General features: G+C 35.1%; 1 protein-coding gene across 1 annotated transcript; it reads left to right on the forward strand.

The window, feature by feature from the left end:
* The first annotated feature begins 1,196 nt into the window (after positions 1-1,196).
* LOC117781988 lies at positions 1,197-11,732 on the forward strand. Its single transcript, XM_034618885.1, has 9 exons — positions 1,197-1,303; positions 4,235-4,727; positions 6,431-6,550; positions 7,475-7,559; positions 7,721-8,166; positions 8,775-9,484; positions 9,612-9,782; positions 9,841-9,994; positions 10,288-11,732. The coding sequence occupies exons 2-9, from the start codon at positions 4,380-4,382 to the stop codon at positions 10,813-10,815; spliced, it is 2,562 nt and encodes an 853-aa protein (XP_034474776.1). The 5' UTR covers positions 1,197-1,303; positions 4,235-4,379; the 3' UTR covers positions 10,816-11,732.
* Positions 11,733-13,692: the final 1,960 nt, after the last annotated feature.

Consider the following 13,692-nt stretch of genomic DNA (forward strand, 5'->3'; position numbering starts at 1 on the left):
TAAACTAAATTAAAATTGAGCTTAAAAGTGTAAAAAAATAAATTTAAATAACATATGTTAAGGAGCCAACTAAAAATTAGTCAAACGTTGACTAATGATCTAAATATTAGTTTCTTTATTTTATTTATTGGTGAATTTCTGCTTGTTATTATCTTTTTTTTGCATGATCATAGCGCACACATACATGCGACAATATGTGAATTATAAAATTAAAATAAATAATCATTTTGAAGATTGGCCATCATACTGATCTGATACCCGACGTTAATCGGATTTCGGTATTTCCGAATCTGCTCCAAATACGCCTCACACATTCTACGCCAATTTCTCTGATGTAAACACCTCTCACTTCCAACATGAATATATAGTCTCACTCTTTCTCTTTTATCGTCTAGAATTTCAATTTAACCTCGCAATACTCAGCTGCTCAGTTGTATAATAATTAATGATTATATATGTAATATAATTGAACCAACCTAATAATGGAAGAGTTCTGATATTGAGGTATTCAATATAATAATATATAAATAATAAAAACAAGTGGGAAAGGCTATAGTCGAGATCCCGACCATAGGATACCCGTTACTTTTTCAAAAACAAAAGTACTTTAAAGAAATTAATATCTAATAAAAACTACTGCATACTTTTAGATGATTGTATTGAAATAATAGCTTTATAAATAATTTTTTTTAGCTATTACTCCCGCTCTACTTGTCCGATCTTGCTGCGGCTTAGTTATATTATAGATAATAATAAAAGATAACCTTAACTACCATTAAATCTGTGAGTGTGGTGGTGGAACCTTCCTGCCTGCGTGGGATCTAGAGAGATCTGAGTGCCAAATTTGGTATCTCTAGCTATTATAGTCTCTGAGATCTAGGCGCTCACACGGACGGACAGACGGACATGGTTGATGCTGATCAAGAATATATATACCTTATAGGATCAGAGATGCCTCCTTCTCAATGTTACATACAACGAACACAATATACCCTTTAACTTATTTTTTATCTTATCAATACGTTGAGTTCTCTTGAGATAAATTAGTTTAGCAGAGCAATACGCTTATTATAATACGCCCCTCGCTGCATTTTCTATTGAGATAGCAACGGAAAACTGTTCTCTCAGCTACTCAACTTTTGTGCGCTTTACTCGTTATCCGGCTCATCATTTTGGTATTTTAATCATAATTTCAAATACAGTTGAGTGCACGCGATGCAGACGAAGAAGTAAAAGAAGAAAGTGGACAAGCAATAGAAGAAGAGGGTGGAGGCTGTGGTTACTCTGATTCGAAGTGGAATAGGTAAGTTTCAGTTGTACAAGAGATTCTCCTAAAAAGCTTTACTTTGCAAACTCATCAAAGTTAAGTTGGCTACAAGGCAGCGAAACAGCAGGTGGCATGTGGCAGAGGCATATACTGCTGATATGTAGGTATATATGTCTATAAATAAAATATATATTTGGCAGTCTAAAAGAGAAATAGAGAACTTGAGAAATGCTATAAGTTGTCTCGAATTTATTTGCTTTGCTGAATTTTCATTTCAATTTTCTTGCTGCAGTTTTATTTAATCTCACTTGAGGTGCAACGAATGCGTTCAAGTGTTTACACTGGCGGAGTGAGTGGCAGGAAGCGAAACGGGGCAACTAAAAGAAACTGTCGCATGTTTATTTTCCTAGTTGAATATTCTGTTGAATATATATACATTTCCCCCATTTTTTTTGTATCAACTTGTTTTTGTTTATCTGAAATTCACATTAGTTAATTCCAATGTTACTTATTTAGCAAGCAAATTAATTAAAGAAATTGCTGAAGAAGTGTGGTGTGTGCAGTGTGCAATGTGAAGTGTTGTTGTCGGAGTACTAGCTGGAGTTATGGCATTAGATCATTGCTACTAGTAGCTCTGGCCAAGAACTTTGGCTATTACTTTGCCATTGTTGCCGTTGTTTGGCGTTGCAATGACAAAAGTTTAGCAAACAAAACTGTTATTCCCCAGAGGCCCACAGGCTGTGGGTCGATGACGCTGAGCATGGCATCCACTTCGTTTCCGTTTGCATTTTCTTCATCTCCATCTCCATTGCCACCTCCATCGCCACTTAGACAGGCGTTGGAGTCCTCGTCGTCGTCCTCGTCGACTCGAGCACCTTTTTCTTTGCATATTTGTTTTGAAAACTTTTCAATTGCTTGCGGAATTTTCACACAAATAAAGGCACACGCAGACTTACACACATACACACATACAATGCAACAACTGTTAGTGGGATAAAGAGCAAGTGTTGGAGAAAGTTTTGGGATACTCTCCACATGAAAGTGTCCTCGCAAATATATATATCTCTATATTTTTTTTCAATGTATTTTCTGCTAGTTTTCATTTGCTGTTCGTTTTTGCCTTTCGCAATTTGTTCCCAATTGATTTCAAACACTTCAAATTTATTGGTTTTCAAAAACTTTACGAATTTTATTGTTTCCGCTAATTCTTTTGTCCAGCTCAACAGACGTAACCGGTCAGAGGAAAACAGACCAAACACACACATTCAACAGTCAGTCCGCCCCCACCAACAAAAAAAAAAGAAGAAGAAATCACCAGCTTACAGATTGTTCCAAAGGGTGGAGGGAGAGAATTTGACTTGGGCATCCTTTCAGCTATAAAATGGCCAAGAGATATATGCAGCAAAGTTCGTCCGGATATGAAAGTCATAGAAATGAAGCACTTTCAGATACTTAGGATTGGGTATTATGTAGCGATTCATTCAATGTTTATGTTGGTGTGTGTGCTTGTGTGTGTGCGTGTGTGCTTTTAAGAGACTGCATATGGTTTGCTTGTGCATAACACTTTAATTTAATTTCAATTTAATAAAATTTAACAGAAGTATTACGTGAATTTTAAGCAGGTTTATGAAAATTTAGCTCATTTAAAAATTGTAAAAATAAGAAGAAGGCTATAGCCTTATTTAAAATTAAACCATATTTGTCTATTCTAAAAATAAAAACAAATAATTTTCAAATATATATTTTTTAACATTTTTCATAATACAGAATTCAAATGACAATAACAAGTTTTAAATGAAAATTTATGTATTTCTTCTTGTATGCAATTTAACCTTGTTATCAACATAATAATTTTTACACATTTTTATAGGCATCTTTCTTTCTATCTGCATACGCATTTAAAAATTATTTAAAATTAAGTTTCATGCTCAATATTAAAATATATGACAACAAAATTTTAATTTTAAATATTTTAAATAAAAATACTTTTAGCATTCGAAATTAATATATTAAATGAACTTAATATTATTAATTTATTATTATTATACCGAATGTTCATTATTCATTAAGAATAAAATAAAAATCTTAAATTTATGCAAGAAATACTTAATGATTAAGTTCGTTTTAATCAATTTATCAGATTAATTAAATAGTTGATCAAAGTTGTTATTACAGGTTATTTATGTTTTTTTTTTAACGCCAGCTGGCTAGAATCATAAATATAGGAAAACAGCTGATTCTCCAGTATGTCCTGTACTGAACTGCGCATGTCCTTTAGCTGCTCCGTATTGTGCTCCTGAAAAGAGAATACGGAAGAATGACAGCTAAAGAGTATGAGAAAGAATGCTAAGCGAGATAAACTGTTTTGACAGTTGGCCTAACCAACCAGACGAATAAGCGAAAGAAATCGTTAAAAAAGTGCTAAAAGTCCAATAAAAGCCAACAGTGATAAGTTACTAATATAAAATAAGTTGCAGTTAAGCATACGCAGTGTTCACCGAAATGTATTAAAAAGGTGAACGATTGTGCAAAGTGTGTAACAAATGCAAAGCTTAGCCAAAAACTGGTGCTTTAAAGGAAGACAAAAGTGACTTTTTATATTGCACTTGTTTTGGCCAGAAAGGCAGTAAATGTTGACATAAGCAACATATGTATACAACCAAAAAAAAAAAATAAGAAAATTTCAAAAACATAATCAAAGTTAAGCGCATCACGAAATTTATTGATTTTTCCTTTTAAAGTGGCTAACAAGGAAAACTGTCATTCAGCCAAGTTGACGTTCTGCCGCTCTCTTTTACTTACTCTCTCGCTGCCACTCTACCGCTCTCTCTCTCACTGTCTCTCTTTCACTGTCGCTCTCTATTTGTTTTTGTTGCTCTTTTGCCGCTTTTCTTGTTTTGTTTTGCTACGCGCATTCATAACCCAAATTTATTTGTTAATTAGCTGTCACAATTGGGTTTTTTTCAGTTGCCACAAAAACCAAAAAGCAAAAGCCATGCCAAAAGCAAAAAAACTAACTCAAGTCCATAAGCCAAGTCATCAATAATAACCCAACAAGTGTCCAAAACTAATCACGAACCACCTTACCCAAAAATAACTCCTGTTCGCCGATATGCTAGGCAACAGGAGCCCCCCAACGTACAAGCAACTCGCAACGGGAACGGGGGGCTCCGCCAGCTCCGCCAACAATCTCGGCTCCAGTTCCAAATCGTGCAGTGGCCATCACTATCAACAGGCTTATCTGGGTCATTCCCACGCCTGCTATCATCATCAGCAACAACAACAACAACTGTTGGGACATCAACATCATCATCCAAATCATACACACGGCAGTCGCACCTCATTGACGCCCACCATGAAGCGCGGCAAGAAGAATTGGGGCAGCCGGGAGAGATCTAGCATGAGTTTCCTTATTGTAATTCTCTTCTTCGCTGTCTTCGGCCTTATCATATTGACAGAGGTAAGCTTAGAATACTAAATTTTACGGATTTTCTTTGAATTTGAAGTCTGTAGAAATATTAATTAAATAATTTTCCAACCTTGACCTTATTTTATATTTTACTTTTTTTTCCAAAATCAATTTTTAATAAAATAATTATATATAGTAACATTTCGGGAATATCACCGTAACCGGTATCGAAACCGTTAACCCAAACTAACCGTTTCATTTTTAGTACCGGAACTGAAACCGTAACCGAAATAAATTCTCTTACAAGAACCAAAAGCTGAACGCTTGTACCGGTACAGTTGTGGTACAGTTGCTAGGTCAAAGAGTTGTCAAACTTCCAACTGTCATAGCTCAAAGAAAACTGATCCGATTTTCAATCAGAATACCATATTGATCATGATTCGATCTCTTAATTCATACTGCATTCAAATTTTTTGCATTTAGAAAATTTTATTATTTTTCGACCATCATAGCCATGGTTCCACGTTTAAAGTAAGGGTCCCCCCTTCGAAATTTTGAAAATTCAAAATTTGAAATCTCAAGTTTATACTTTTAATCAACTTCTTATAACGAAATTAGTATAAAAAGACACTTTAAACTTGATTCTGAGGCCTTTAATTTTCTTGTAAAAAATCATGTCAAAATTAAGAAATATTTTGACTTGTAAAGTTGCTAGATCAAAGGCTTGAGCTACTTCAAACTGTCATAACTTTGCCAAAACTTTACCGATTTTCAAGCGGAATGTCATTTTGATCATGGTTTGGCCTCTTAATTTACCCTAAATTCAAATTTGTTCAACAAATTTTTTTTTTCTGGATCTCGATATTTATTTTGATGTCATAATTATTACTAAACGACAACTTATCATTTTTCGAAATTAATTTTTTTGTGTACAGTTACGTACTGGCACTGATACCGAATCCGAAAGAAGAAAACTGAAATAGAACCTTTTACCGAAATAGTTGTTTCGGTACGTACAGGAACCGAAACCGTAACCCTTATTGGTTTCGGTTCTATTCATTGAAAATTATAAGTAAACTTTACATTTAAATTAAAAAATGAAAGCTTTGATTTTAACTCAGTTAATAGTTCCTTATATTTCATGATTGAAATAAAGCTATAAATAAGTTATACATATAAAATTTAATAAAGTAACCTGAATGAAACGTCTTTAGAAATTACTTTAATTCATGCATATAGTACATAAGTATTTTTTTTCGTTGGCGCAGGGCTTATAAAATATGCATTACACAATTATAGAATTTGTTTTTGCTTCTTCTTCTTGGCTTGGACTTAGATTTGTAATTGCAATTAAGTTGCATTGAAAATTCAGCATGCAATTTATTATCAGAGCAGACGCCAATTAAAATGCTAAAAGCGTGGCAAAGAAATTAGCTTAAAAATCAACTGACGTTTTTCGTGCACCTGCTGTTACTTCCCATAGAGATGGATGATTAGCAAAAGGGGCTCTTTACTAATATTGTTAAAAAATTTAATTTGTTTAACTTTTTGTTATATTTTTTTACTTGCACGAAAGTTTTTGTACATTTATAAAAACAACGAGTAATATTTATGCATTTAAATTTATCATTACTGCTATACTGAAAAGTCTTATAAAGTCGTGCAATTTCGTGTCACGACTAAAAATAAATGCTCATTTCTAGCTCTAAATTATCATGGTTCTCTTCTTTTATTTCATCCTTTTCATGCTGCAGGTTTTCATGATCGACGAACGCTCCCACAGCGGTTTAATGGCCATGAGGGCGGGCGGCGGGGGCGGTGCCAGTCTGGGCGGTCGTATGGGCGACTCGATGCCGGATTATGATAATGTTAAGGTAAGTTTTGTTATGCAAATGCATGGGGAATGTGTGCGTTGCCCGCGTTGCCAACCAAAAAGTGGTCAACAATTGTTTTTGTTATTTTTGCAGCTGCCATAACGCGAAGGCGGAGGCGGTAGTTACAGTAGTTGGTTGGGGGGTGAAGGCGTGGCAGCTTAACTATTGCGCCCATTTTTTATGGTCTCAACTCGTTGCGGAGCCGTGGGAAAACAAAAGATGTTGCCGTTTGCCATATTTCGTTGCATACTTTTCGGCTTGCGAGAGAGGCAAAAGAGATTTGCATATTTAAGCAACCAGCGCAGCGCATAATGCATATGATTTACTTTTCCTTTATCTTTCATTTTTGTTGTTGTTGCAAAAGCTAACAAAAAGTTGATTTATTTGCACCCAAGTGCTCTGCAATGCACTAAGTTAACTTGTGAAAACATAATAGTTCCCATAACCCATAAGCTGACATTTCTGCAGAGATGAGAAAACACGAATGCAGGTGTATCGTTTTAATCTCAGTTGAATAAACTGAGACTATGACACTAGCTGAAAGACTCCTTACTCTTATTTACAAATAATTTATTAACTAATTTGTTTATTATGAAACTATAAACAGCCGACGCAACAATTTAAACTAAGTAAATTAATTCAATTTTAAAGTTATAAATACATAATATATTAGGAATTATATGTATCTGTAAATTCTGGGGGTATCTAAAATGTAAATTAAAAGATTTTTTTATTATTTTATTAATCTATTTTGCTGCAGTTTTGAAATCTAAAATTCTATTTAGAATTAATTGAACAGTTTGTCCTAAGATTATTTTACGCTGCTAGTTTCATTGTAGGACTTGAAATGTACTTAAGCCTGCCCTACAACCAATGATTGAATTTATTTTTTGATTGGCAATCAAATTGTGTGTGTGTTTGCAGGATGACTACGATCTGGATGACAGCATTCTGAGTGATAATAAATTAGGTTTTATACAGTTTCGTGACAATAAACTTAAAATTCAAGGTGAGTAACAAATAACAATCAGTGGACACAATGCCACAACCATTCAGCACAACCAAACTTGGTAATGCAATCAAAGATGGCCAACGCTTAGATAACAAAAGGACGACGACATTTCATAACGTATACGCCGAGTGACTCATGCATTTCACACTATTTCACAGAAGCCGCAGGCGTCGACGGTCAACGTCCACGTTATGCGGGCATGCTGCTCAATGGCGCTGCTGGAGGTGGTGCGGGAGGTGGTGCATTCGGTGTTGGTGTCGGTGGTGCTGGCAATGGTCTGAATATGCCATTGATACCATGGGGACAACTGCTGCCCGACAAGGTGGAGGAGACGCTGCCACATTTCCCATTTGGCACAGCGCCCAGCGATGGCGCTTGGCAGGTTGTCAATGGCACCCGCTTCAAATTCTTTGTCTACTCCGCCTATTTCGATCGTCGCGATGGTGCACGCCTGGTACGCGTTATTGGCGCAACCAAAACACGTGGACCAGAGCGTGTCTGGTGCAGATTCTGGTACGGTCCCACGCTTCTCAACAACAGTGAGACATCCGCGTCGACAGCACGTGCCAAATACACATCCGCCACGGTAATGGCTCGCGTCAAGGTGAGTTAACTCAGTTAATCGGATAGTCTACACGATTAATAATTATGGTACATTAATACAAAAACTGGTACACTATGTACTCGATTATTCATGTTATTATTACTAAAATGTTACCATTTTTACGTGTAGAAGAAGAAAATATAATATAAATATATAATATAAATAAATATAATATAAAGTATATTAAATCAATTTATGAATTATTTTTATTTGTATTTTTATTGTATTATATTTTAAACTTGAATAAATTTACCAACACTTATCTGATTTCTATTCGAAACGTAATTTTGATCATTGTTTGAAGACTAAACTGATGCTGCATATAATTTTTTTTATTGCTGAACTCAAGTTTTTTCCTTTATTTATATTTTCGAAAATTAAATTACGCAATTTACTAATTTTAAAAATTCTGTCTGGAACAATTGTACCATAAGAGAAAATCGTAATTGTCAATTATCTGTTAGATAAAATATGTTAACATGTTAAGTTATGTTAAACTGCTGTAAATTGCAGTTCATTCTGTTAAGTGTCATTACCTTTATTGCTGGAGCTATTTATTATGTATAAATACAAATATCGACTTTTTAATACATATTCTGTTTCCGCAGATCATTCGAGAGAATTGGAATCTGAAGTACAGTGCCTGCTTTGTGCTATGCCCGGTGCGTGCTCCGCCTTTAGATGTGCCACAATATGTTAGCATTGTGTCCAGGTTGCGTGCACCGCCTGGCAATTTGCTTACCTTGCGCAATACGGATCAGGATGAAGACTTTGCACAACCGTTGGCCAATTTCAGTGGCAGTGGCGACTCCCGACGGCCGCTGCCACATGCACCACCCAGTGGAGAGCAGATTCCAGATCGGATTGCAGTTTGTGTGAAACCCTTTCATTTTAGCTACGATCAGGCTCTGTATCTGATGGAGTATCTGGAGTTTTATGCATTGTTGGGCGTCTCGCACTTTACCTTTTATAATCATACTCTGGGTCCTCGGGCTTCTTGTGTTCTACAGAGCTATCAAAGTGGACAGGTGCCTGGCAATCTGACGGCCTATGATCTGGAGCCGTTGCAACCCTCAGAGGCGGCCAACAATGCAACGCCACGTGTGCTTAAGTCCTTGCATTACCAGCGTCCCACGGTTAGCATCCTGCCATGGAATCTACGCATGCGTTCTCAGAAGGAAATACGCACCGAAGGACTCTTTGCAGCGCTCAACGATTGCCTCTACCGCACAATGTATCGGTACAAGTATCTGGCGCTGGTCGATCTTGATGAGTTTATTGTGCCACGCTACACAGATACGCTCAACGAGCTTTTGGGGTAAGAAGGAATTCCGGGATATAAGCGATTACATTTGTTTTTTTTTTTTTTTAAATACAGAATATTCAAAAATATAAAAATTAATCAAATTACAAAAATATTTAACTAAATTTCATTATTTTTACAGCTCTCTTAATCAGCGCTTTCGCAATCGCAATACAGGCGCTTATTCGTTTCAGAATGCCTTTTATTATCTACAGTTTGCCGACGATCCTCTGGCCAGTTCTGGGTTACCAGGGGGCAACGATCAGTTGGGCAGCGTGCGTGCCTCATTGGTCACACAGCGCAAGACACGCAGGTAAGTCTTTCAGACTTTAAATAAAGTCATTTCTTATCAAATATTATTTATTCAACAGGCGCTACAAGCTGCATCCGCAAAAGCAACGCTCGAAATATATTTGCAAACCGGAGGCGGTGGTCGAGGCGGGGAATCACTTTGTTTGGGAGTTTTCACCCGGTATGGGATCGTTAAATGTGCCGCCAAAGGAGGCCATATTGCAGCATTATCGAGTAAGTGTAATTATTAAATCAATTCATTTATTTTATGCAACGTCAGTTTGATAATTGTCTGATATTTGGCAAATTAAATTACCTTTCGAAAGGGCTGTTACTTGATTTAAATTGAAAGTTAAAAAGTTTAAGAAATGGTTGTGAAATGAGTGCTGTCATACTGTCATAAATTTGCAAGATGGCAGCACTGCTATTTGACCATAGAAAAAAATTTTATATATAGCAACACTGAAATGAAATGATATATAAACATTAATTAAACTTTCGCATTTATAATATTTTTATTTCTGCAGGTTTGTGAATTCGGTGGCAATGATTGCATAAAGGCACCCTCTATAATGGATCGCACAACAACCAAATATGTTAATCGATTGGTGCAGCGTGTGGATGCCGTTTATCGACATTTGCGGCAACGATGCGATCTGCCCGCGTTGCCAACGCTGCCCAAACGTCCAAATGCACAATCGGAGATGCAGCACAACGAGAAACCAAAGTTACTACAGAAAATGCGCGAATTAAATACACAGAAAGAAGGGAAGGAGCAGGTGAAGGCACAACCAAGTGTAACAACGAAACAACAGCAGGCAAAGACAACGACACAAAAGTCTACAATAACCACTATAAGAAGAACAACTACAACAACGACAACGACGGCAAAGCCAAAGAATCCACTTATGGAAGTAACCACAACGACAAGAACAGCAGCAACAGCAAATGCTATGCAGATAGCACCCCCGGGAAATGTGCGAAGGAAACGTAAAATGATCGCTTTTGATTTAGATGATATGGGTGTTCCTATAGCCCGTGTGGAATACCACTGAGAATTGGAGTTAATTGGCGACATAAATCAGGCCTCAGGCCTTGGATAATTTGATTTTTTGTTTGTGTTTGTGCCAATTAGTTGAGTGTTTGCAGCGAAAATAGAGAGCAGAGCTTCATATCTCAAGTAGAGTATAGTATTTCGGTTGTATTTTAGAGCGGTTGTATTCCCCCTCACATTTTGCTCAATACTCGTATCATATCAAAGAGAGCAATAAAGAGAATACATGCAACAGTCCATCACAAGAATGCAATTCTCATAGTTCTTGAAGATAATTCAATTAACTTACATTTAATGGCATTTAAATTGGTTCATTTCTTTTGATCATCCTAAATATATCTTAATACGATATATATACAAAATTATTCCTAAATTATGGAAATTCCTAAAATTATAGTCAAACTGTTAGAATAAGTTTAGTCTACTCGTAAGTATAAGTACCAAAAAGAAAATACTATCCCCAAGTACTGTTAATATAATGTCTGTATATGAGATTTACAATTGCAAACTATTTGGCATTAATTTTTTCAGAACACCTCCGAGCTAAGCACTACAAAATTAAAATGATAGCCATTATATAGTTAGCTAGTTCCCTAATCTAATCGCAAGAATTTGCGCTGAAATGAGAAACAAATACTAAATAATTTAACAATAAACAGAAACGAATTTTAAAAGCTTCAAAGTATATTGCACATGATATTTTTGGCTTTAACCGCAACCAGCAAACTTCAGAAGCACCTACTAAACAATTTAAATGATAACAGATCAAATATGTATACAATGAAGATATCTAGTAATAGTGCTCAATAGTTTTTAAGTGATTAAGCAAACCCATTTACATATATATGGGAGCTTGTTTTTCAAAATATACTTATATTGCGGTCAATAAAATGCATGTGAGCAAATTAAGAACATAATAAAAAATTATTTTTTAATGTGGAATGGAAATATATTTTATGTTTTATAGATACCCCTTCTTTTGTAGACTTTATTTTCTAGCAGAACGTTGCAGCTGTGCTGATATAATAGGACACCTTATGGCGATGTACTGTTATAACTTTTTTTTGTTATACATACTTCATGGAAATGGTTGTAAAACAAGCTTTTACTAAGCTTTTATGCTTTTAATAAAACACGTTGCGTATACGTAATATGACACTTTGGCTGTTAAACTGTTATAAGAAATTTCAAATTATGTCAGTAGCAAAATTATAAAACGACACAAAAATGCTGATATAACACTTTTCTATGTTAGTTCAGAATTTTAAAATGTTATAAAAGGATTAATTTTATATCAGCGTCCAAAAGGACGCTTGAAAATGTATTGCAAAGTTTCAAACCATGAAGTGAAACTTAATAAAGGAGAGTTGAAATTATAGCAAAATTTTGGATAAATATATCCAAGAGGGACAATGAGCATATCTTAACCTACTGCTGGAGGGGTAAAAACTCGTACTATTCATTTGCTTACAGAAAACAATTGCGTGTAAATTGTGTTTTTATTTGTTTTGTGACGCTTTAAAATGCTCTGATAACTGTTGACAAATACACGTTTGTTAACATAAAAAAAATGCAAATATTTAATCAATTGTAGAACGCTCTAATAATTTGCATTTACAGTAAACAATGAAAATCAATTAAACAGCTAATTGAATATTATGTATATGATTATTCTGAGATATAAAAAAGGGTTTGATTATGTAGAAATAGAGCAAACATTGCATTTCTCTTTTCACAATAATAAGCTATTTAAGCTATGGCAGAAATTAAGTTGTTCATTTACTTATTTTAAATGAAATTGCGTTTATTGATTTGATTAATATTTCCAAAAATAAAATTTTTATTATTAAAAATTCTGTTAGAATGGTTTGCTAATTCCATTTACTTCTCCAGCAATAAATTTAGTTGTATGTACACTTTTTCTAATTCGACAAAAATAATGCATTAGAGTTTTTCACAGCCACTTATTTAAATAGTTTGTGGAATCAGCTGGTTTACCTAAAAGATACACACAAAGATTATTTTATATTACAATAATATTATTTTTGGCTAAACAACAAATTGCCAGCATAAATAATATTTAAAGTGCGTTCATGTAAATATTGCATACATGAATCAACAAACAATTTGCGCCAATTTATTATCATTTAAAGTGTTTGTTAAGCCTTCTAATCAAATATTACATTACTGATAAATTAATAAATATTGATAAATAATTTGCAATTTAATTTCTGTCGTGTTCTTGAACGATTTTTGAAACGACATGGAATAAAAATAAAATTCGTTTATTGAATTTCATTGAGAAAAATATCTGAGTTTTAAGCAACGGATTTTGTGTAATAAAATCTAAGAAAACTGTTGTTTTTATGCAGTGCAAAAAAGTACATTCTGGCCAAAAGATAAAAAAAAACAGAAGAAACATATTTGTTGGCTAATAAATTTGGCAAACAGCAGCCAAAACCAGAATCGTAGAAGGAGCAGAAGCAAAAGAAGTGCTGTTCCGTCCATAAACCCAATTGGAAACCCAAACCAAGCTCAATCTATGGCACACAAGGGAGAGCTGTAAAGACGGGAGAATAAAAGGGAGGGAGGAAGGTAGGGCACTGAAAGGAAGATACCGGAAATGTAGCAGGAAACAAAATGACTTAATGCCTGGCGATTGCCAATGGTCACTGGCAGCGTTCCGGTGCGAGGCACCGATGCACTCAAGCAAGCGCTGCACGTTGCACGTTGCGCTTGGATCAGCGAAAAAATGTTGCACGGTGAATGGCATCATAATTGCAGCGAAAATGAAAATGAAAATGAATGCGTGGCACATGAGGTAAGTGAACCACAGTGTGTAATTCTGTATTGCCACAAATCGTTTGCCACATTCCAT

The sequence above is a fragment of the Drosophila innubila genome (assembly GCF_004354385.1).
Source record: "Drosophila innubila isolate TH190305 chromosome 2L unlocalized genomic scaffold, UK_Dinn_1.0 4_B_2L, whole genome shotgun sequence".
NCBI classification, from domain to species: domain Eukaryota; kingdom Metazoa; phylum Arthropoda; class Insecta; order Diptera; family Drosophilidae; genus Drosophila; species Drosophila innubila.